The sequence below is a fragment of the Girardinichthys multiradiatus genome, chromosome 6, assembly GCF_021462225.1.
Source record: "Girardinichthys multiradiatus isolate DD_20200921_A chromosome 6, DD_fGirMul_XY1, whole genome shotgun sequence".
Taxonomy (NCBI): domain Eukaryota; kingdom Metazoa; phylum Chordata; class Actinopteri; order Cyprinodontiformes; family Goodeidae; genus Girardinichthys; species Girardinichthys multiradiatus.
The window spans coordinates 6,739,517-6,764,889 of record NC_061799.1 but is presented as its reverse complement, the minus strand read 5'-3'; the positions used below and the strand labels follow the sequence as shown (position 1 = coordinate 6,764,889).

Sequence of the window (25,373 nt, the reverse complement as noted above, 5' to 3'; positions counted from 1 at the left end):
AAGCTACGAGTCTTTGGCAGAGATTTCTAGGCTGACAGGAGCTCTCTGAGAGGACTCAAACACTTTCTGGTCTTTTTCTTGTTCCTGTGACTTTGCCACCGGTTTATGTGGTGGTTCTTGAAGCTGCAGTCAACTGCTTGTGAATCATCCCCAAAATTAATAAACATTTATTACATTTCAAGCTACACAATGTGTTAGATGCATCCATATCATTTTTAGGTTTCACTTTTTGAAGTGAAATACTTAAATCAATGATCAATGATACTTAAATGACATTCTAATTTATTAAGACATACTTCTATTAAAGGCTCCATAAAATAACTAAAATACAAGTTGGTTAAAAAAACATTCAGGCAGCTCAGATGATCTTAGACAATGTACATACAGTGTCTGTGGAACAATTTTAGCTAAAGTTCTTACAAAGTCTTATTTTTCAGTCCAACAAATTAACAGACACAAATTGGTGAGATTGAATGAAATAATCAGAAAACCACATTGAATCAACCTGGACAGCAGCATTCAGAAAATGGAACATGGTCACTGTTGTACATTATGATGACAATACTTTCAAACATACACATTTTTATAGTACTTTATTCTGAAACATCACATTCCTGTCTGGGTGCTGGCAATCTGCTGAAGGACATGGTTGGTCTTCATCGGGTTCATCTCTGAATGTTCTGTTGGCTCAAAATGACCCAGTCTCTTAGAGCTTATATACTTTTATATAATATTTATATAATTTATAATATTCTATTAAATCAACCACTACATAAGCAATAAAGCAAGATATGCATAATCAAATGAAGGATCTTGTTTTTAATCAATTGACAAGAAACAGAACTGGTGACGGATCTCCTGAACCTGTAAACTCATTCTACTCCTCTGGTCCCAAACAGCTCAGCAGTGCACGCTAGAGAGAAAGCTTGAATTTCAAAAATGGATGCTTCTCTGTATTAAACTATGCAAAAGGAGCTTGATGCAGAGTTCTCTGTGTGAACTCTGTTACAGTTAAACATCAAAGTAAGTACACCCTGCCAGAAGCCAGATCTCCAACAGTTCTGGTAAACATCATCAATCCAGATGTCCACCTTTTCATTCTGCTTTTATAAAACTGGAGCATTAAAGCCAATTCACTTTTTCTTTTCTTTCAACTTTATTTTGTTCAGATTCAAACTTCAGTACTTTGTCACCATAACAGCAAACTTAAAAAGAACGACTTTATTGTTCCAACATCTTTATATTGCTTTGATAAAATTCTGTTACATCATTAACAGGTGTTTTGTCTTTTTGGGATGTGCTTATTTGTTCTTTGTTGGGCTGCCCACCAGAACACGAACCAGTAACCTTCAGCTCATGGTTCACATCAAACATTAAAAGAGAACGGGCCTCATTTCCTGGAGCACAATCTGACCAGACGGTGAAACATGCAGCAGGATAACTGGAACCATACTGGAGAAGCATCCCTCAGCCAAATGTCTACTATTATTGGTTCATTTTACTCCCATAACAACTCAATAAAATGTACTGACTTTATATTTCCGTAAAAGTTTCAGAATGAAACTATTACACTTAAAGCCAGGACTCAGGGGTTAAACATTTAAACACAGCTCCATGCTTCCTGTGGCTGCACCATCCTTCATTTCCAGAGGAATCTACAGTAAACATGACCAACATTTTCCCACTAGTCCTCTCCCCCTTTTCCTTTAGGATGTAGGTTTGTCTGGTTGGAGTGTCAAGCATTCCTCCTCTACTGTTGCCTCTGCAGCAGAGTTCTCGTCCATTTGATCCACACTCATGCTATCAGATCAAAGTCGTCCCTCTGCAAAAGAAACAGTTTGATGTCAGTTGTGTCACATCATGATCCTGGATGAGGGCAACATGACGGTGATCTTCAGAGCTGATTAACATTTGACATCAGAGGCTCTCCCAGCCTGGTAATGTGATGAAGCCCGTCCATTGAGCCGTGGGAAAATGAAATCTTTGCAAAGAGACTCACCTCGTCATTATAATTCAGGACGTGCTGCTTGATCTTTGAGGAGTCCACCCAAGTGACAAAATCTTCCATATTTCTGAAAAAATAGTCAGAATCTGATCATTTTAGGATTTATTTGCAAAATTGCTCTTAGGCTGATCTCCATGTAGAAAATCCTCATAACTGTATAACTAAGACAATACAAAGCAAGTTGGAGACCAACCTTGTGACCAGACATGCTGGATCTGTAACAATGTCTGGTCCAACACGAACATCTGGCAGCATTTTAAGGAAAACAAGATCAAACAGCCTCCATCCTTAGATGGACACAAATATCTGACCTCTGAGATGATGAACATCCGATACACAGACTAAAGGATACGTCCTTGTTCAATGAAAGTAGTGGCAGTCTTCAGGTTCTGAGCCATGCGAAGCTTTAGCATAATGCAGGGCAGACGCCTCCTGCAGGAACACACAACCGGCAGGTGAAGAAACACACAGGGTTTGAATAAAAGATGCATTGCTCTGTCAGTTCGGGTTTGAGGGGTTTTACCTGCAGAATGACGATGCTGTGACTTTCTCTGTCAGGGACAGATTCTGTCTGGTGGGGATCAGGCCGATGCTGTACCTTAGGTGATCAACCAAAGGCTTCAGTCAATGTGATATCAGTTAACATGAGAGTTTTTTCTTCAAAACAACACATATTTGTAGAATACATAAAGTTATTAAAGATGTTGAAAAGAAATATCTCATTTCCAGCTAAAGCATAAAGACCTATGTCACCTCCAATTAAGATCTATACAGCTGAAACCAGATGTTTACATACACTGCATAAAAAGACCCACAACACTTTTCTCTCCAACATTAAATCAGACCTGAAGGGACCATGCTCATCTCTTCAAACCCAAATATAAACAGCATAAATGTCCACCCATCCAACTGTTCAGGGAGGAGACAGGTTCTATGTCCCAGAAACGAACCTGATTTGGACTGAAATGTGTGAATCAACCCCAGAACTACAGCAAAAGACATTGTGAAGATTCTGGCTGGAGCTGGTAGGTCTCATTATCCACAGGGAAACAAGTCCTGTACTGACACGAGCTGAAAGGCCTCTCAGTGAGGAAGAAGCCATTACTCTGGAGCAACATAAAAAGCCAGGTTATAGTTAACGAATGCACTCGAGTACACAGATCTTAACTGTCAGGGACATGTGCTGTGGCCAGAGGAAACTAAAATGAAGGTGGACGTCATAACATCTGGATGAAAAGGGGGGAAAATTTCAATCCAGGAGAAATCCAACCCAACTGTAAAGTACCGTGTTGTTGGGGTGATTTGCTGCAGGAGAGACGTGGGCTTTTCATAAAATAGGTGCCATTCTGGGGAAAGAACATTATGTAGAAATACTGAACAGCTCAAGACATCAGGACAGGAAGTCAGAGTTTGGGCCTAAATGGGTCTTCCAAGTGAACAATGTCCCTAAGCAAAAAGGTCAATGTTCTGGTGTTTCCACCACAAAGCCCTGATCTCAGTCCCATAGAAAATATGTGAGCAGGGCTGAAAGGGTGTGTGTGAGCAAACTATTCCAGCAAACTATTGTGAGAAGCTTGTGAAAGAAACCCCAGGCAGGCAATTCTACCAAATACAAACGAAATGTATGCAAACTTCTGCATTTAAAGATAGATTACAAAATTCTCTCCCTCGGTATTCTGGCATAAGGCAACTAGAGATAATTTTGGTGATCCTAACTGAACAGGAAGTTTAGTCTGAATTAACATCAGGCAACGAGGAAAAAACGATGCGTCTATGTAAAAATTTGGTTTCAACTGTACATGAATAATTACATCTACATTAATGTGAAGATAAGGAATAAATGTTAAGTTCCTTATCGTTAAATTACACACACCGACTGATGTAGCACTCTGATCATCAGAGGACTTCTGGTGACTCACAGTTTTTCTAATAGTTGATGTGTGCTCTGAGCTCTGAAGCCATCCTTCTCATCCAGGTCTCTGATCTTCTGGGCCAGCTCCCTGACGTTACGACTCAGCTTGTTGTACCTGATTCAGATGAAATGGACATTATACTTTATAAACACTTTAACAGGCTGCATCATGTTAAGCTTAATAGCCCAAAGCAATTAAGTCTTAACCGATCTGAAATGAAGCTATCATTTGATTTGGCATTTCTGTAAAGAGCTTTTTCACTGCTTTTGAGGAACTAGCTCTAGTTCAACATATAAAATACACCGATATGTTAAACATATATTCTATAAGAGACATAAAAAAATGAAGACAAAAAAAGAGTTTGTGGTTTCAAAAAGTGAACAAAGGTTTTACACGTTAAGCTACTCGAACCAATCTATGATGGTCTAAATGCCAAAAAAAGAAGTCACCCTGATTGCTGGTTTCTCTAATAGTGCCAATGTTTCAAATATTGCAAACTGGGTTCCTATAGTCAGGGTAGAATAATTCAATGTTCAGTTTGACTGGTCTAAGTATTTTGGAAAACAGGACCTGGAGCTAGGCAAAGACAGTCCAGAGCCCTTTATTCAAATGGTTGATCTGAACCAGTTGGGGAAATAATTCATCGGTTTTAATGACTGCACAACCTGGCTCGCTTACAAAGGAATGAACAGTTTCTGGTTGGTGCTTTCATTTTAAAGGGAGAAGACGGAATATCAACGAAAAGTCCACCATTACACATTAAATAAAAATTCATTTACAACATTGGGTGAGCGGGTGACAACTAAGAGAAATATGAAGCCACCATCAATGTCCCTCAGTTTGAATATCTTTCCACATGAGGTAAGGATGATCATACGAACCCTGAGGAATTTGCCCACAACTACGCAAGAGCTTTACTGGTGGTTTCTAGTTTCTAAAGGTAGAATGGGAGGCAGATCCTTTACTTATCAGGCTCCTCTCCTGTGGAACCAGCTCCTAGTTTTAGTCCGTGAGGCAGACATTCTGTCTACTTTTAAGGCTAGGCTTAAAACTTTCCTTTTTGATAAAGCTTAAAGTTATAGATTATCCTGAGCTATCTATGTAGTTATGCTGCTGTAGGCTTAGACTGCTGGCCCACTTTCCAAACACTCTCCCTCACTCTGCTCTTTTTCTCCTACTACTCTCCAGTTATGCATTATCAGCAATTAACTTTGTTTTCTGTTTTTTTTTTCAGTTTATGGAAGTTTCACTTGAACTGGCATTATCTATGTTTAGCTGTGACACCTTCCTGAAAGACAACATATCTTGAGCCATTTGTGCGAATAATGTCATGTTCTCTCTCAGTAGATGATATGCTGGCCCCCTGTCCTTCTGTGTTTAACTTTGCCCTATCATGGGCAGAACCACTGAAGAAGATGCTGCTACCACTAATAGTTTATACTTATCCTGTAGATTGCACTACCTGCTCTGAGTTACTGTTAACATCAACTCTGTGTACTTCATTTACACAGAAAATACTCCTGTACCAGTGCTTCCTTTCCACTGTCGCCATGTGCATTCTCAGTATAAGAAAATACTGAAAACTTAATGCTATTGTCTGGGTTTATTAAATGGTTCACCATATTAATCAGAATTTGACTGCATTATATTATAACTGCGATCAATGTGGAATGTTTGTATTAGAATCAGTCAATATAATTAGAATTAACTGAATATATAACTGAATAAATGTTTGTCTTGCAAAGTGCATTGGAATGACAGTTGTTGTGAATTGGTGCTATAGTAATGAACTGAATTTAGACAGTGTCTATAAAGAGGAGTGGACCCGAATCCCTTCTGAGATGTTTACAAACCTGTCCACGGACGCAGTGCTGGAGGATCAACAGCTTATTTCACTCGATAAAACGGAAACTATCTTGTACCTTGTAACGTGGTTTTCTGACTTCTCGTTGCTGTCCTGTCTTTCCAATAAAATGTAAATATCATGTATACTAGAGGCTGGTTGTTTCTATGTGAGGAGCAACAGCAGCAGCATCCAGCCAGAGCCCATACAGCTCAGCACGTTACTCACTTTGTATAGTCCTCGCGCTTCTCGATGTGATACTTCCGTAACACCTTCACCTCGTGCAGGTTGTTGTCCACCTCCCAGTTAATGAAGTCCACCTTCTTCAACAGCTTCTGCTCGTGATATTTTAATTTACGAACCATTTTCCCTCTGTTCGCTAACTAACTTTGCTCCGAGGAAAACCAGAAACACGTGCTCTCCTTCTTCTGGCTTCTCGGGGAAATTTGCAGACGGGTGACCAACAGCGCCACCTAGCGAGAATTAGACGACACTGGCTTTGTGATGATTGGGTTTTTTTGGATCTCGAAACAGATGGACTGGCGACCTGTCCAGGGTGTACCCCTACGGTGGCCGGGGGTTGCAAAACACTTTTACAAGTACCGAAACAAATTAACATTTCAGAAAACAAATTAACATTTCAGAAAACAAATTTACATTTCAGAAAACACTTTTATGTTTTAGAAAACACTTTTACATTCCAGAAAACAAATTTACATTTCAGAAAATCAACCGGAAAGCCCCTCGGCGTACCAACGCCGAGGGGCTGCATCCTTCGAAGGCCGTATTTGTAGGCCGATTACGTTACAGCGCGGCGACGAAGGCTGTCCCAATTCATGAATCATTCCGAGCAAATGCTGCCGACAAATGTGTCCTTATTTTGCCCGATTTGAAGGATGCGTCGTGAGTATCCTTCGCGGCCCATCATTTCCCATCATTCATTGCGGGTCGAAGCGGATTGGTCAAGCAGGTGAAGCCATGGCGGATCATAGCAACAAAAGCTGTAAGTAAATTGTGGAAAATTACACTTTCTGTGACACAAATTAACTTCTACATTGTTTTTAGTGCGGGAATATAACTATGTAGACGTGAAATATCTGCTTGATTTATCTAGACATCGCTTAATTTCAAACGTGCTCCGATGTGTTCGGAGTTTTCCGTTCCCGGCGTAGTAACCGGCTCGCCTCGCCAGCCCTACCGGCGGTGAGGTGATCTAGCCCGGTAGAGATCTGACCGGACTATCGGCACTAAGCTCCCGCTGGCAGTCATCACAGTGAACGTTTAACACAAGTGATTTCTAACAGTTTATGTTATTATTTTAATTGTTACTGAAAATCGATTTAATATTTCAGGTGATATTAAGGTTAACCAGAATAAATGGACAGTTTTATGTAATCCAACTGTATCGCTGGAGAGTGTGATTGAGAATAAATAAGCTTTTCAATATTCATTTTTGATGAAGAAATGTGCTATATGTTTTAAACGTTTATTTATAATTCAGTTAGCATTATAATTTCTGATTCCAGGTACAATCCAGAGACAATCATGTTCAGGTAAAAAAGATGTTTGATTTAACTAGCCAATAAACAAAGAGATAGCAACTTTATGGCTAATGTATGTCGACATATTATATATATATATATATATATATATATATATAAACATAGATGGGAATTATAAAGTATTTGATCCCCTCTGGCTGTTCTTAGATAATTATATAATAATGCAGTGTTTTTGGTGTATTAGTATCTACTTGCTTTGATCACTTAAAATATCCAGAAGCATGCCTTAAAAATAATGTGTTTTTCCATCTCCATTCTTCCCTTTTCTAGACCAGACCCCTTTACTGCAGGATCAACCTGAGTGTCCCAGTCCTGAAACGCTTCTTCAACCAGGAGGACACCAGGCCTGATTTTCGGCTGAGCAGGAAGTCTCTGGCAGTGCTGCTTAATCTTTTGCACCAGGATAGGTGACATGGATGGGTGCTACTATTGAGACCCTGGTTTTTCTTTTCTTGGTGGCAAGTGGCACATCCTACAGAGTGGTCTGCAGAGTGTTTGGGATGCCTCGCTCTACTGTCCATCGCATCGTCCACAGAGTTACAGAGGAGATCGTGGCTATTCGTTATCAGGTCATCTACCTTCTAAAGACCCCTGAGGACTTAAGGCAGTGTCCCGTGAGTTTGCAGGGCTGGCACGCCACAGAGTTTTTCTTAAAGCTGTGGGTGCAATTGACGGCTGCCATATCCACTTCAGGTGTCCAAGCAGCCCTGATGGTCAGTGCTACAGGAACAGGAAACTCTTCCCTTCCATAATCCTGCAAGCAGTTTCTGACCATCGGAGCCATTTTATTGACACGTATGTGGGCTGGCCTGGGTCAGTGCATGACTCCAGGGTGCTCCGCCACAGCCCACTGTACAGTTTATCCTCCTCCAGGGTATTTTATCCTGGCTGATGGAGGGTACCCATGCCTCCAATATCCACTCCCCCTCATCACTCCCTACAAGAGGACAAGACAAGGTGTGGGAGCCCAGCGCTTTAACAGCCATCATTCCAAAAACAGGCTCTATATTCAGGGCCATCTTCCTGCAAGCGCTGGAGGTGCATGACACCTTTGTACCTCATGTAAGTTTTGACCTAGATCCATTTTATATATACATTATACATAATATATACACATATATGCACCCTCTTTTAAATAGTTTTCAGGTCATAACAGCATGAGCCATCCTCCACAACATCTGCCTTGGTGCTGGGGATGTCATGGCCCCAGAGGAGGCTGTAGAAGAGGATGAGGGTGAGGTTTGGACTGAGACAGTCATCGTTGCTCTCTGGCGGGACCAGCTTTCAGCTGAGGTGTCTGCCCTGGAGGAGGTACCACCAGAACATGACTACTGTGTGCAGCCAAGTATAATATTATAGATGTGATTAATTTTTGAGGGGTATAACTAATTGTAATATTTTGTGAGCACCATCTTCTAATTCTGCATTTTTCCAATTACCTCTTAGTGATGTGGCAGCCGTCAATTCAGCCAGCCCTTTAAACCCACTTGATGGACGATGACGTGGACAGCGGAGAGAGGCATCACAAACATCTGCAGACCACCTGTGTGATGCTTCACTCACCATCCAGAAAGACAAACCACAGGTCTCAGTTGCAGCATCCCATCCATGTCTCTGACCTTGTGAGAGATTTAGCCACACCACCAGAGACTTTCTGTTCAGAAAGACATCTGCCTCTTTGTTCTGTTGAAGGTTTTTCCAGGAACCGGTCACTCAGGTTGATCCTGCTGTACATAGTTTTATTTTATGCCTTTTGTCTTGTAATCTTGATCTGTTTGAATGTTTTCTTCCCAGATTCTGTTTAAAGTGCTGTTTGTATTTTTCATAATAAATTCTGTTTATAACTTTAAATGAAGTTGATGTATTGTTAGATCAAATGGAAATAACATTAGTGACAAAAACAATTTTGAAATTTATTAGAACACCTTAAAACTTTAAGAAACAATCTGAACAAAACTTAATATTTTTTATGTAGCACCTTATTTTGGTGCCATTCTTTGGAAAACAGTCTGTCCATTCTCTGTGCCCTCATGTCCTCCCTGATCAACTCCATCATCTCTGTCCCTCTTTCTTTTCTGACCCCTTCCTACTGGCTCACTGTCTTCCTTCTCCATCTGGTTGCCCACCGCTCCGCTTGGCCCTGGAGTGTCCTCAGGGATGGAGGTAATCAGGACAGGAGGTGTTGTGGAAGACCTCTGTCCCAACACCTCATCCATAAGGACAAACCAGGGCCAATAGCAGCCGTGGGCTTTTCACTGACTCCTGACTCTGGATACTTGCAATCCTAAAGTTAGATGGAATAAAAAAAAAGAGTTGACTAAACAGAGAAACCAACAAGACTTTGAGAAATATTTTTTTTTATTTGTGTGTGACATGAGAACTTCTGAACATACTCTAAATTCTTTTTTTTTTTTTTATTGTCCCACATTGTTTTGGCCTGCAAAGGGGGTGACCTTCCCCTGTTGGTCCATCTTCTCCAGAATTGTCCTAAACTGAAAGAAGTATGTTAATCACTGGATGGATATTTATGAAAGTTAGAAAGATAGGAGTTATTGAAACTGGACAGAAACCGACTGCAAAGAATGTTGTTATTGTACCTCCAAGCCACGGTGGCTGAGTTTTTAGCTCCAGTAAAAAGGTGGTGGTTCTCACCCCTGAGCTTAATAAACTGGCCCGTCTGCTCCTTTGTACCTAAACAAAATATGAAGATACCAAAAAAAAAACAAAAAAACATCTTGCTTAATATCAGAGCAAAAATAAAGCCTTTTTTAATTTTACATTTGTCTTAATTTGAAGAAAATATTAAAAATATTTCTAAACAAATGTCTAAAACAAGCTGTTTCAAACTTTTCACTTCTTTACTGAGATTCACTTACATTTGGAGGTGTATTCCTCGTCGGGTTCACCTGGAATCAGAAATTATAATGCTAACTGAATTATAAATAAACTTTTAAAACATATAGCACATTTCTTCATTAAAAATTCATATTGAAAAGCTTATTTATTCTCAATCACACTCCACAGCGATACAGTTGGATTACATAAAACTGTCCATTTATTCTGGTTAACCTTAATATCACCTGAAATATTAAATCGATTTTCAGTAACAATTAAAATAATAACATAAACTGTTAGAAATCACTTGTGTTAAACGTTCATTGTGATGACTGCCAGCGGGAGCTTAGTGCCGATAGTCCAGTCAGATCTCTACCGGGATAGCTCACCTCACCGCCGGTAGGGCTGGCGAGGCGAGCCAGTTACTACGCCGGGAACGGAAAACTCCGAACACGTCGGAGCACGTTTGAAATTAAGCGATGTCTAGATAAATCAAGCAGATATTTCACGTCTACATAGTTATATTCCTGCACTAAAAACATTGTAGAAGTTAATTTGTGTCACAGAAAGTGTAATTTTCCACAATTTACTCACAGGCTTTGTTGCTATGGTCCGCCATGGCTTCCCCTGCTTGACCAATCCGCTTCGACCCGCAATGAATGATGGGAAATGATGGGCCGTGAAGGATACTCACAACTAGGGTTGCCAACTACTTGATAAATAAATAAGGGACACCTCCTGGTAGGGCCGTCCAACCCCACTGTCTGCACCTCTACTGGCCTGGTGATTTTTTTCACCCTTTTTCTTTGTGTGAAATGACTTTGGAAACATTGGACTCGAACCCAAGTTTAATTTGATGCATGTTTTTGACTGATACAAATATCCATGGAAAGATAATTATTCAGCAATTTATAAAATAATTTATTCTTTTTGCAAAATAAAATTACTAGACAAAAACAAATATCCTTCTAAAATACATAAACCACTATTGAAAAGACCACCGTCCTGCTTAACTTAAAACAATATAAAAAAGCATAACAGTATAATGCAAAACATTTTCGTAATAGTGCATTTAGTGCAAACAAAAAGTCTGTAGAAAAGTTGTAAACATAAACACTTGTGCCTTAAAGGCCATGACTGTACAGGTGTAGTGAAAAAAATATTGAACTAGTGAACTAAAAACTGCAGTGCTGAATTATGTGGAAACAACCTATTTTTTCCATTTATATTTCATTTGAGCTCTTGCTGCTGCAAGGAGTTGTTCGTTTTTCAGGACTACCGAGTAAAACTCTGAGCAGGACATTTCATTAATTAGACTGAAAATTAGCTCACTTCTCATTAATTCTGTACAACATTTGTTCCTCACATCAGTCCACTTATTTTTCATGATGGAGAAAATATTTTCCACAAACCCACTAGAAGAAGGGATGCTGAGGACAAAGGGTACAATAGCCTGGATGTTGGGGATGTCAGCTGCTGAAGAACTTGCATCCACCTATCTATCTATCTATCTATCTATCTATCTATCTATCTATCTATCTATCTATCTATCTATCTATCTATCTATCTATCTATCTATCTATCTATCTATCTATCTATCTATCTATCTAAACACGTTGTTTCAGCTTTCACGGTGTCCGTAGATTTCCTGCGGCGGAAGCACGGCGCGCTGGTTACGAGCGCTGAACAAGCACGGGCCTTTTTTGTCGCGTAAGCAGGGAGGGGACGCTGGGGAAACCGTATCTGATGGGAAAACGCCAATCGACGTAACACCTGTATCTATCCTTAGCAACGTTACCTGCTGGCCAATGAGATGAGCCGAAATATTCTGTCAGCTCATTGGTCACAGAGCAGGATATGGCAGGATATGGCTGGTAATGAATTTACCGTAATGTTAAATATAAACCACCCCATCATTTATTAATTCTATTGACATTTTTGTGAAGATTTTTGATCCACCTAATAATACAGGACTACGTGCATCCCGTTTCAGCTCAATACGGGACGCGTACTTTTTATTCTAAATATGGGACGATTCCGTTTTTCAAGGGACGGTTGGCAACTCTACTCACGACCCATCCTTCAAATCGGGCAAAATAAGGACACATTTGTCGGCCGCATTTGAGGGAGTCATGATTCATGAATTGGGACAGCCTTCGTCGCCGCGCTGTAACGTAATCGGCCTACAATTACGGCCTTTGAAGGATGCAGCCCCTGAGGCTGACTTCCGGGTCAGCCTCGGCGTTGGTACATTCCCTTTCCGGTTGATTTTCTGAAATGTAAATTTGTTTTCTGAAATGTAAATTTGTTTTCTGAAATGTAAAAGTGTTTTCTGAAATGTAAATTTGTTTTCTGAAATGTAAATTTGTTTTCTGAAATATAAAAGTGTTTTCTGAAATGTAAATTTTTTTTCGGAAAGTTAAATTTGTTTTCTGAAATATAAAAGTGTTTTCTGAAATGTAAATTTGTTTTCTGAAATATAAGTGTTTTCTGAAATGTAAATTTGTTTCGCATCTTGTTAAATTGTTTTCTGAAATGTAAATTTGTTTTCTGAAATACAAAAGTGTTTTCTGAAATGTAAATTTGTTTTCTGAAATATAAAAGTGTTTTCTGAAATGTAAATTTGTTTTCTGAAATGTAAATTTGTTTTCTGAAATATAAGTGTTTTCTGAAATGTAAATTTGTTTCGCATCTTGTTAAATTGTTTTCTGAAATGTAAATTTGTTTTCTGAAATGTAAATCTGTTTCGCATCTTGTTAAATTGTTTTCTGAAATGTAAATTTGTTTTCTGAAATGTAAAAGTGTTTTCTGAAATGTAAATTTGTTTTCTGAAATGTAAATTTGTTTCGGTACTTGTAAAAGTGTTTTGCACCCCCCGGCCACCGTAGTACCCTGTCTCTCGCCCATAAACTGCAGGAGATAGGCACCAGCTCCCCCGCGACCCACTACTGAATAAGCGGTAGAAAATGACTGACTGACACCAGAAAGTATTTTTCTTTAATTAACCAGGTTTTTGCTTTTATTTTAACTTACTAGCAGATACCTAAAAGCAGACTTTGTTGCATTAAACTTAGCTGAATAAATCAAGTGTTTTCCAAGAAAGAGTGACTCATATTCCCTTCTGGTAGTAGGGAATAGTCAAAACAATTTCTAGACCAGGAAAACAGAAAACCCAAAGAAATATAGGACATTGAATGTCTTTCTGTAGACGTGGGAGACCAGTGTATGTTTTGGCTCAGCAATGACTTACAGTTCCTTTTTGCCAAAAAATTTGACTTATTTGTTAATTTCAGTAAAATATGGTGCTTATAGTTTATTGTTGAGTAGGAAAAAAGAGATTAAAATTAATTTTTGGAGTTTTTCATATGGAGATAGTTTCTACTTAATGATTTAAATCTGGACTGACGACTAAACTCCGCTGATGGCTAAAGTCACTGAGTGCAGAGGAGGGGCGACTCTGCCATTTGTTCATGAAACTTATCACTGACTGCAAGCGTTATGTTGGAGAACCAGTGCTGAATGGACTAATGCCCGCACAGCGCCGTCCACGGCCGCAGATGAGCAGCAGGGCCCTGGGTAAGTTTTTGTTTGAAGGGCTTCTTTCACAGCACGGAGGAGGAAATGCCTTCATAGTCATAGAGACTAAACAGTCATTTTATTGCAGTTTCTTTGTTAGTATCTACCTATTTGTGTCCTGTCGCTTAATTTAGTGTTTAATCAGAAACAACCTAGAAGAAATACTTAACATATATGCGGGTCCCAGCGGAAGGAGGTGTGGTGGGGGAACTCCCTTCCTTGTGTCGCTTTGACGGATCCGTATCCTGATGAGAAAATATATTTGCTCAGGCCAACTTCCATTGCTGCCCTGCTTCTGCTGCCAGCGTGCTTTTATTACACAGATCTATGACTTACTGAACATGTGGTGCAATTTATTTATTATATTAGCCTGATCCTGAATCATCTTTACAGGCTGACCTATTTGTCTCAGTTTCCCTTTGACCAGAACCAGCCAGAGGCACAGCGAACCAAGCTGCTACCTAGGGCCCCAGTCCAGCAGAGGGCCCCAAACAGCTTAACTTTGCATACAGAGACCAGATGTGAGCAGTTGTACTTTGTGGTCATGTTTACAAAGACTAAGACTCATTTTACATTCGCTTTCAAGGTTTTTGAATTGCAAATTTAAAATTTAGATATCTTTAAGATTTAAATGAACTGACAAATGTAGTCTACCACTTCTAAGCACACAGAGTTTTAATAGTCACAAATTACTATCACTCCTTTATCATTTGTTAGTTGTTTCTGCTGCTTTTGTCGTCTATTGGAGACAGATTCCAAGTGTAGTGAGGCTGCAAATGAATCAGTCAATATATGACAAATTGCACTGTATGCATGTAAATACAACCAACTCTACCAAGCCTAAAGGGCTGTGAAATGTTTTATGCCCCCTTACATATTTCTTCAGCTTTTCTGTCACACCTACATGTTTAAAATCATCAAACAAATTTAATTACAGACAAAGATAACCAGAGTAAATACATAATGTGGTTTTTAAATAATGATTTCATTTATTAAAGGGGAAAAAAAGCTATCCGAACCAACCTGCTCCTGTAAATGTGAAATACATAGTGGTCCAACTTGATAAATTATGAGTTAACCTGGATTAACTGGATTTTTGGGTTCAATTTCAGCAGCCACATCCCCCAGCCTGATTGCTGCCAGACCTGTAGAGTGAACAGTCAATAACTTGAATAAAACCTGTCTGACAACATTTTGTAGGGTGAAAGATCTAAGAAGAACACATAATGTACCGATCTAAACAAATTTCGGAAAAGGTAAAAAACAAAGTTACTGAGATCAATCTAAAAAAGGATACAAAGCCATTTTCTTAGACTTTAAAACTCCAGGACACTAGGGGTCAGTGTTTAGGTTTCAACAGTGAGAAAGGAGAGTGGAAATTATTACACAGCTGTTTTAGGAAATATTCAGTGGACTGCAGAAATCACCCAACATATGCAGCACAACCACCTATCCGATAGAGCCAAGTTGTTTTGGATTGTTTATTTATAAGAAGTAAAATGATAGAAAGCTGCGTTTAGTATTTACTCAGGTTATTTTTGTTTGGTTTTATAATTTATGTGATGATTTCAAACAGTTAAGTGCGACGAACAAGCAAAAATAGAAGAAACCTGTAAGGGGGCAGTACCGTAAATCCGACTGTTCTGTGAAGGCCTTGGGGGTTTGTTGGAGAACATTAGAAAGACAACACAGCAGGCAGGTCAGGGAGAAAGTAGTGGATGTTTAAAGCAGGGTTAGATTCTAAAACTATATCCCAAGAGTTGACCATCCTTTGAATCTCTGTTCAATTCATCATCTGGAAATGGAAAGAGTACAGCACAACTTCAATTCTACTAAGATATGGCCGCCCACCTAAACTTGACAGCCTTGAGACTGGGGTCAGACCTACAATGCAGGGGTTTAGTTCAAAGCAAGTGGCACTGTTCAAGTCCAGACCCTTAGTTGAGAAGCTGTGGCAAGACTTGAAAGCGATTGGTCTCCTCCCAGGCTGACTAAGCTCAGCTATTTGGCATAAAAGATTGAGGAGTGAAAGGTGCTTCTATAAAGCTTTGACTCACGTTTTAGATTTATATTGGTAAAAGACTTTAAAAACCCTGTATTATTTTCATTCCACGTCATAGTTGAGCACTGCTCTGTGTTGGTCTAATACGTATTCTTCTTATAAACAGATCAACGGTGTAGATACTTTAGCAAACTGCTAAGTCTTTCCTTTTATCAGAACCGGTTTTGAATACCTTGGAGTCAGGTATTTTGTTACAGATGGGTTTTTCCCATCCAACCAGTTCAGTTTGCCTTGGAGTCTCAAGGAAGCAGTGGTGTCATCTGAAGCTTGTGTTGAATATAGATGCAGGAAATGTCTGCACAGGTTAGTATGGGAGATTTATGCATACTTTTAAAGGTTTTCAGAGTGTTGTTGCTGCTGCCTGTCATTTTGAATATTAATATATGGGAGAAAGAGTGTCTCTCCAGGTGGCAGACATTATTTCTATGTGTAGCAACTCATCGGCTTCGGTTACATTTAGACTGTCTTCCATTCGATACAAATTTGCGTCCAAGAAAAAGAAGGGGTAACTTCTTGAAGAGATGTGTTTTACCCTGTGGTAAAGCAAGAAAAGGTTAATGTAATGTAATCTTGAAATAGTGTCAAAGTAATTATAATAATGACAAACCGATTCCATTTCACACACACATGGTGAGAAAAGCATTTATTTACCATGGTGGGAAAGTGAGGCATGCACTGGCTTAATTGTTTCACTATGTGGCTCTGTAACATGCAGCGAGCAGAGACTGCAGCGTATACCCTGAAGGTGTGCCTGAAACATTCTCCGAGAGACTGTGGACGGTGTGTTAGGTGTGTGGAAGGATACACACATGTATACACACTCTGGCAGTGTCAGACAGAAGAGGCTTGTGCAGCCATGCCCCCGCTGCTTTGCGCAGCTGACACATAAGAGCGTCAGTGTGTTCAACACATCCCACTTCCTGTTATTGGAACATGGCTTTGGTCTTTCTGGCTTGTTTTGCATGCTCCTTTTAACGTATGTCAGAAACAGTAAACTTTTCTACAGCTGTGTCATAAAACAGCGGCATGGACTTTGTCTTTTAGACTCATAACAGAAGCCATGATCTTAGGAAATCAGATCTGTTTTAGGCTTTTCCAGGAGTGACGATATACAGTAGCAGTGATGTAGTTGTAGCGAGTTTATACCATGATCGTGTAGACATGCCTGTGCTCCTCCCACTGCCAGCAGAGTACCTGTCCTTAGCAGTGACTTTTCTGCTCAGGTTTGGTGTGGAGAGTCTGCCTCTACTTTCTTTTTCTGCTCCCTGTTCATGGGAAGCTTTACATCTGGGGTCATGGCAATGAGGTGACGGAGGAAGGAGGAAGTTCCGTTAAAACTGTTAAAATGGTTCAGTCAGGAAATATGAAACAGAAGAGTGAAGAATGTGCGTTTTCAGACCTCCAGGATGCAGCAGACATGAAGCTGGTAAAACATTTTCACATTATGACTTCAACATCACAATGTGCGAGCCACTGAAACACATATAAAAGGACATGGTCATGTTGTTGCACAAAGTTTACTTCTAAATGTAACTGCATGTGTTGCTAGCTGACCTAGCATGTGCTTCTGTGTCTGAACCTTTGGGACCTTTTATTTAAAACAGGTTCTTTCACACATGGTTCTGTCATAATGTGACAGAACGTCAGTTCTGTGACAGCGGTTATGATGAAGGTTAGACTTGGGCTTGGGGTGTTTGTGCTCAGTAAATATCATCGCAGTGCTAATAAGGATGCAAACAACCTCTGTAAAAAAAAAAAAAAAGACTGAACCAAACAATTAATAACAGATTAGGCATCAGCTGGGATGAGACTGCCACAGTCCGATAAACTAAAATATGAGAATTTTATATCAAAATGAAATATGATACAAATGCTGTTATTTAAAACAGAAATGCTGCAAAAATAATTTATCATCACGGTTAGAACAGTGTTATTTATATGTATTGTTGTTTTGATCAAACCTATGCAGGAATTTAGCATACACCCTCTACATTTAGTAGGTAAATTGTCACAAAGTGACATTTTGGACTTTGTTTTGTGGTTTCTTGTGATGGTTTATTTTGCTTAGATGTTTCTATTTTGGTTTTTGTATCATGTTTTCTTTTCTCCCTCTTCCGCCTCCTAGTGTTTTCTTCTTAAGTTCTTTTATGGTTGTTTTCTTATTACTTTGTATGGTTTATCATTATTATTATAATTATTATAGTTCTTGGCCTTTCCTGGATTCTCTAGTTTTATTTCTCTTTAGTATCTTTGCGTTTAATTGTGTTTTATTATTTGTTCCTTTGCACTCTTCTTGCTTACTAGTTTATTTTCTATTTCCTTTCCAGTTAATTCAGTCAGTGTGGTTAGGTTTGTTAATTTTTGTATTCAGGTTTTCTTTATGGGTTCTTTGTTTGTTCTCAGGTTGTTATTGTTGTTCCTATGTTCCCTCTAGTTTCTCTGTTTACTTAAGTCATGGTTATTCTAGTTTTCTTATTCCCCATTTGATTATTTATCTTTGTCTATAGATTTGCTTGGTCTGTGTTTCTGTTTATTAGTTACTTTGCCCATGCTCAGTCTTTGTATTTGTTTCACCTGTTCCTTCTGCCTCCTTGTCACACCTGTTCCTGGTTTTCTCTGATTACTTGCCCTTTGTTATCCCTCAGTATATTAGTTGGTTTTTTGTCATTGTTTGTTGCTGGTTCCTTGTGTTTGTCATACTCCGTTCTCATCCATGATTATGCTTTGTTTTTTGCATTACCCCGTCTTGCCTTGGGAAACCTGCAGTGATTTTCTGTAAGTTTTGTAACTAGGCTCTGGTTTGTTTCCTGCAGTGTTTTTGCTATGTTTTTGACCTTGTAAATAAATCTTTGAATTACAAAGATGATCCTGCCGAGCTCTTGTCTGCACTTTGGTCCGATCCAAAACCACATCTTGACATAAGTATGCTTATTGCACAGAATATTATTCCTTTTTGCTGTTCTGCTCTTTACAGAGTAACCACTTGCTTAATTAGTTAGACTTCCTGCTCAAGTAGCCAGCTTTCAGTTGTAGTTTTAAAATGAGGTTACTTTAAACAGTCTGGATTTTCTGAAGTGATATTCTGTGAAGTTATTCTGGATAATAGTTCCCTTACCTGTAGTAGAAAGATGTCATATCACTGTAAGCCTATTTAACAATTAAACATCCTCAGTGGAAGTGGTGGAAGCTAATAAGCTAGCCAGATGTAAGCTTTATCAATCTGTCTCATCAGTTGATTTGGTGGATCATGAGTCTGCTGAGATCATTTCTCTGGTCATTCACAACGCTGCTGCACAACTGATGCAAAATCCAAAGTTTACTCAATTTTTGTCAGAAGCAGGGTTGAAAAACAGTCGCAGCTGATCTGGCGGATTTGTACAGGCATTAGGCTCAACCAACATAACTACCCCCTCTTCATTAGGAAATAAGCGGTAGAGATGGTTCACAGCATCAAGTACCTGGGGGTCCACATCTCTAGTGGCCTGCTGCTCTTACCTGGTGCTCTTATCAAAGAAGCTTTTTTTGCACAGCCAATTGTTGCCACTATTCTGTACTCCTTCCCCTTTCCTTCTCTTGTAATGCATGCTGCTGGACCTGAGGCACAAATTTAATTTACATGTTAATTCATTTCAATTCAATTAAAAAATACTTTATTAATCCCAAAGGAAAATTAAATGTTGTTGTAGCTCATTATGAGGGTTTCTTCAAAGAGCCGTTGTAGATGCTGTGGGCAGGAAGGATCTCCTGTAGCGCTCCGTCTTACAGCAGATCTGAAGAAGCCTCTGACTGAAGACACTCTGTTGTTGTAGGACAGTCTCATGAAGAGGCTGCTCAGGGTTCTCCATAATGTTCTTCATTTTATGAAGAATCCGTCTTTCCACAATGATCTGCAGAGGTTCCAGAGGAGTCCCCAGAACAGAGCCAGCCTTCTTTATCAGCTTGTTGAGGTTTTTTAAGTCCCTGGCTCTGATGCTGCTTCCCCAGCAGATGATGGTAGAAGGGATCACACTCTCCACAACAGACTTATAGAAGATATGCAGCATCTTGCTGCAAACACCAAAGGACCTAAGCTTCCTCAAGAAGTACAGTCTGCTCTGTCCCTTCTTGTTGACAGCTTCACAGTTGCATCTCCACTCTAGTCTGTTGTCCAGGTGAACGCTGAGGTATTTATACTCCTCCACCACCTCCACTTCTTCTCCCATGATGGAAATAGTTTTTGACTTATTCCTGTTTCTCTTAAAATCTACAATAATCTCCTTTTGCTTTAGTCACGTTCAAAATGAGATGATTGTTTCCACACCATGCCACAAAGCGGTCCACCACCTTCCTGTACTCAGCTTCTTGTCCATCTCTGATCCACCCCACGACTGCATCCGAGTATTTCTGCAGATGACAGGAGTCTGTTTTGTACTGGAAGTCTGAGGTGTACAGAGTGAAAAGGAATGGTGAGAGTACTGTCCCCTGTGGTGCTCCTGTGCTGCTGACTACCTGGTTAGACTCATAACCCTTCATTCTCACAAACCGTGGTCTGTTTGTCAGGTAGTCTTTGATCCAGGAGATTGTTGAGAACTCCATCTGAGTCTTCTGGAGTTTCTGACAAAGCAAATCAGGTTGGATTGTATTAAATACACTGGAGAAATCAAAGAACATGATCCTCACAGTGCTACTGGCTTTGTCCAGATGACAGTGGGTTTGTTGAAGCAGGTGTATGATGGCATCTTCAACTCCAACTCCACAGCAATAAGCAAACTGAAGGGGGTCCTGATGGTTTACTGTTTGCTTACTCAGGTGGGCCATCAGGAGTCTCTCTAGGACCTTCATGATGTGGGATGTCAGGGCAACAGGTCTATAGTCATTGAGGACTAATGGGTGAGTTTTCTTTGGTACCGGAACAAGACAGGAGGTCTTCCACAACACCGGAACCTTCTTCTGGGCCAGGCTAAGGTGTAAGAGGTGCTGCAGAATCCCACAGAGCTGCTCTGCACAGGCCTTCAGGACTCTAGGGCTGACATGATCTGGACCTGCAGCCTTATTCCGATTCAGTCTCTCCAGTTGCATCTTCACTTGACTTTTTGAGATACAACGGTGGAAGGGGGAAGCAAAGGAAGCATCAGCATCTTCTGATATGGTTGAAGGCAAACATGTAGAAGCAGAAGGGTCTAGGGCTGAGGTGGAAGATGAAACATTTGAGGTGTAACAGGAGAGCTGTGGGTCAAAGGAAGGTGGAATGTCTGTTTGGCTGTGAGCAGGAGTGGAGGATGCGAAGCTTGTTTCTGAACTGAACCTATTGAAGAAAGTGTTCAGTTCATTGGCTCTGTCAAGACCTCCATCGGTCTGATCATCCTTCTGCTTGAAGCCTGTGATCTTCTTCATCCCTGTCCACACATCTTTGATATTGTTTTGCTAGAGCTTGATCTCCAGCTTCTTCTTGTACACCTCCTTGCTGTTTCTTATCTTGACTTTAAGTTGCTTCTGTATACTCCTCAATAATTCTCTGTCTCCCTCTCTGAAGGCTCTTTTTTTCTTGTTAAGCAGGTCTTTCAGGTCACTGGTGATCCAAGGTTTGTTATTGGGGAAGCATCTCACGGTTCTGGTGGGGATGATGTTATCCACACAGAAGTTTATATAGTTGGTTACACACTCAGTCATGGCATTGATGTCCTCTCCATGTGGCTGGCACAGTGCGTCCCAGTCTGTAGCCTCAAAGCAACCTTGCAGAGCTTCTTCAGCTTCTTGTGACCATTTTCTTACAGTCCTCTTTATTACAAGTTGCCTCTGAACAAGGGGCTTATATTTCGAGCAGAGAAAAACAAGATTGTGATCTGATTTGCCTAGAGGAGGTCTTGCTGTAGAGATGTATGAGTCCTTGACATTTGCATAAAACAAATCCAATGTTTTGTTTTCTCTGGTAGAGCAGCTGACAAATTGTTGAAACGTTGGAAGTGTAGCAGAGAGTGAAGCATGGTTAAAATCACCAGAAATTGCCACAAAAGCATTGGGGTTTTGTGTCTGTAGCTTAGCAACAACTGAGCTGATGGCATCACATGCAGTGTCGGCAACAGCGGAAGGTAGAACGTAAACTGTTGCCAAAATAACAGTGGTGAACTCTCTGGGTAAATAATATGGACGAAAACTTGCTGCCAACAGTTCAATATCTGGACTGCACAGATGACACTTCACAGTTACATGTCCTGGATTACACCATCTGTTGTTCACAAGTACTGCCAGTCCACCTCCTTTACATTGGCCGCTCCTCTTTAAATCTCTGTCTGCTGGTATGGTTAAAAAGCCCGGCAGAGAGACGCTGGAGTCGGGGATATGATCCTGCAGTCATGTCTCAGTAAAACACATAATACTGCATGCCCAGTACTCTGGCTGGGTCCTTTGTAGGGCTTGGAGTTCATCCAACTTGTTTTTCAACGATCTCACATTGCCCATCATAATCGACGGAAGAGATGGTTTGAATTTCCTCCTTCTCTCTCTTCTCTTAGCTCCTGCTCTGCTCGGCGTCTCCTTTTCAACTCATCAGGGATTTGGGGTTGTAGTTGAAGTATTATTTGAGCTTTTGAGATATTAATCAGCTGCTCCCGGTTGTAAGAAACAACCCCGTTGCCATGGCAATGCATCATAACAAATGTCCAAAAATAGAAAGTATTAGGAAAAATCCTCCAAGCTGCACAGCATCTGACACCGGAGAGGACAGTTGTCCAAAAAAAAAAAGGAATAGTTCCCAAAAAAGAATAAATCAGAATCAAAAATAACAGAGCTGCTGCCACCTTGAGCGGCGCAATTCTAGAACATGCAAATGACAGTAAAGACTTTAAACCTTGAATGATGGTTGGCTCTCATTTAGTTTCTATGTCATGACTGTCTGTGTTGCTGCCACCAGACAGATGTTTGAACCAATCAGATTTGTCTTTTTTACAACTGTGGGTTTGTGTATTAGCAGTCTTTCTGCAAACTGACTGGCTGTACACAGCAACATATGGGAGTGGGGCAGCACAGTGGTTCTTCCCGCACCATAGAGCTGGAGAAAAGTGTCTTTGGCAGTTTCTCTGGCATCTCATTTAAAGGACTTTCAATCAAAGGAGCGGAAGGAAGTTTAGCTGTTTTGGAAACAACTTTTTAAAACCTTTGTGCAATTTGTTACCTGCAACCGACCCATGCCTGTTACAGATACAGTACAGGTCCTTCTCAAAATATTAGCATATTGTGATAAAGTTCATTATTTTCCATAATGTCATGATGAACATTTAACATTCATATATTTTAGATTCACTAACTGAAATATTTCAGGTCTTTTATTGTCTTAATACGGATGATTAAGCTCATGAAAACCCAAAATTCCTATCTCACAAAATTAGCATATCATTAAAAGGGTCTCTAAACAAGTTATGAACCTAATCATCTGAATCAACGAGTTAATTCTAAACACCTGCAAAAGATTCCTGAGGCCTTTAAAACTCCCAGCCTGGTTCATCACTCAAAACCCCAATCATGGGTAAGACTGCCGACCTGACTGCTGTCCAGAAGGCCACTATTGACACCCTCAAGCAAGAGGGTAAGACACAGAAAGAAATTTCTGAACGAATAGGCTGTTCCCAGAGTGTTGTATCAAGGCACCTCAGTGGGAAGTCTGTGGGAAGGAAAACGTGTGGCAGAAATCGCTGCACAACGAGAAGAGGTGACCGGACCCTGAGGAAGATTGTGGAGAAGGGCCGATTCCAGACCTTGGGGGACCTGCGGAAGCAGTGGACTGAGTCTGGAGTAGAAACATCCAGAGCCACCGTGCACAGGCGTGTGCAGGAAATGGGCTACAGGTGCCGCATTCCCCAGGTCAAGCCACTTTTGAACCAGAAACAGCGGCAGAAGTGCCTGACCTGGGCTACAGAGAAGCAGCACTGGACTGTTGCTCAGTGGTCCAAAGTACTTTTTTCGGATGAAAGCAAATTCTGCATGTCATTCGGAAATCAAGGTGCCAGAGTCCGGAGGAAGACTGGGGAGAAGGAAATGCCAAAATGCCAGAAGTCCAGTGTCAAGTACCCACAGTCAGTGATAGTCTGGGCTGCCGTGTCAGCTGCTGGTGTTGGTCCACTGTGTTTTATCAAGGGCAGGGTCAATGCAGCTAGCTATCAGGAGATTTTGGAGCACTTCATGCTTCCATCTGCTGAAAAGCTTTATGGAGATGAAGATTTCATTTTTCAGCACGACTTGGCACCTGCTCACAGTGCCAAAACCACTGGTAAATGGTTTACTGACCATGGTATCACTGTGCTCAATTGGCCCGCCAACTCTCCTGACCTGAACCCCATAGAGAATCTGTGGGATATTGTGAAGAGAACGTTGAAAGACTCAAGACCCAACACTCTGGATGAGTTAAAGGCCGCTATCGAAGCATCCTGGGCCTCCATAAGACCTCAGCAGTGCCACAGGCTGATTGCCTCCATGCCACGCCGCATTGAAGCAGTCACTTCTGCCAAAGGATTCCCGACCAAGTATTGAGTGCATAACTGTACATGATTATTTGAAGGTTGACGTTTTTTGTATAAAAAACACTTTTCTTTTATTGGTCGGATGAAATATGCTAATTTTGTGAGATAGGAATTTTGGATTTTCATGGATTTTCACAATCATCCGTGTTAAGACAATAAAAGACCTGAAATATTTCAGTTAGTGTGCAATGAATCTAAAATATATGAATGTTAAATTTTCATCATTACATTATGGAAAATAATAAACTTCATCACAATATGCTAATATTTTGAGAAGGACCTGTATAAGAGCAAATTGCTTTATTTTTAAAGTGAACAAGCGTAAAAGTAACAGTGTGACAGCAGCTTTATATTTTGCGGTGGATCTGTGGAAGTTCACCGCTATCTCCACAGTCTCTGCAGCAGGCTGAGCTCCAGGTGGTTCTGACTACACCAGCCCATCCACCTCATGTAAGAGTGCATACTCGTCATTGTCCTGAATCAGACCAATAGCAGTGGTGTCATCTGCAAACTTTAGGGGTTTCCCAGATGGGTATGTTGACATGGAGTCTTTTTTGTACGTAGAGAAGAAGAGTGGGGAGAGAACACACTGCTGGGAGATGTTGGTTCTGATGGTTCTTGTGCAGGGGAAGATGCTCCTGCTGCTGCCAGTCAATCAGTAAGCTGGTGATCCACTGGCAGGTGGAGGCCGGTACTGTAAGCTGAGGGAGCTTCTAGTTGATGACGTCTGGGTTGATGGTAGTAAAGGCTGATCTGAAGTTCACTAACAGAATCCTGCCATATGTCCCTGGATGGTCGAGATAGTGCAGGATGAAGTATAGACCCAAGCTGACTACATGATCTGCCAATCTGTTTGCCCTGGTAATCAAACTGCAGGGGGTCCAGCAGGTGGCCTGTGATGTCCTTCAGATGTTTCAACACCTCAAAAGCTTTCATGACCATAGACGTCAAGGTGACAATTCTGTAGTCATTTAACCATGTGATGGGGCATGATGCGGGCCAGTTGGTCAGTGCAGGTTCTCAGGCAGGAGGGGGAAACACCTTCAGGCCCTGGAGCTTTCCTGGTCTTCTGTTGTTGTATTTTC

The 25,373-nt window shown here is 40.6% G+C and overlaps 2 protein-coding genes across 4 annotated transcripts in view; one reads left to right on the top strand and one right to left on the bottom strand.

Moving 5' to 3' along the window:
• Nucleotides 1–446: 446 nt before the first annotated feature.
• Nucleotides 447–6,233, bottom strand: imp3 (IMP U3 small nucleolar ribonucleoprotein 3). The gene is made up of 7 exons (XM_047367212.1): nucleotides 5,990–6,233; nucleotides 3,925–4,032; nucleotides 2,529–2,603; nucleotides 2,358–2,437; nucleotides 2,199–2,250; nucleotides 2,000–2,072; nucleotides 447–1,822 (listed from the first exon to the last, which is right to left on the bottom strand). Exons 1-7 carry the CDS (start codon nucleotides 6,124–6,126, stop codon nucleotides 1,796–1,798), a joined length of 552 nt encoding a protein of 183 aa, XP_047223168.1. The 5' UTR covers nucleotides 6,127–6,233; the 3' UTR covers nucleotides 447–1,795.
• A 7,155-nt stretch (nucleotides 6,234–13,388) lies between these two features.
• The window catches only part of slc35a3b (solute carrier family 35 member A3b), a 34,694-nt gene continuing 22,709 nt past the window's right edge, over nucleotides 13,389–25,373 (top strand). Inside the window, exon 1 of one of the 3 annotated variants that reach the window (XM_047368139.1) lies at nucleotides 13,389–13,734. Coding sequence is in view for 2 of the 3 variants with exons in the window: in XM_047368136.1 (XP_047224092.1) it covers nucleotides 17,142–17,222 (81 nt within the window). In the remaining variant the exon portion in view is untranslated. Of the gene's footprint in view, nucleotides 13,735–15,900; nucleotides 16,100–16,741; nucleotides 17,223–25,373 lie in introns of those variants that run through there. The other 2 variants (XM_047368137.1, XM_047368136.1) reach the window with 2 other exon arrangements.

Bases quoted from the DNA above. Each gene is read 5' to 3' on its own strand.
- imp3 (XM_047367212.1), bottom strand. From the start codon at position 6,126: ATGGTTCGTAAATTAAAATATCACGAGCAGAAGCTGTTGAAGAAGGTG. The intron at 2,604-3,924 runs GTGAGTCACCAG...TGATCACCTAAG, and splicing joins CATCAACTATTAGAAAAACT to GTACAGCATCGGCCTGATCC. The intron at 2,438-2,528 runs GTAAAACCCCTC...GTGTTCCTGCAG, and splicing joins ACAGCATCGTCATTCTGCAG to GAGGCGTCTGCCCTGCATTA.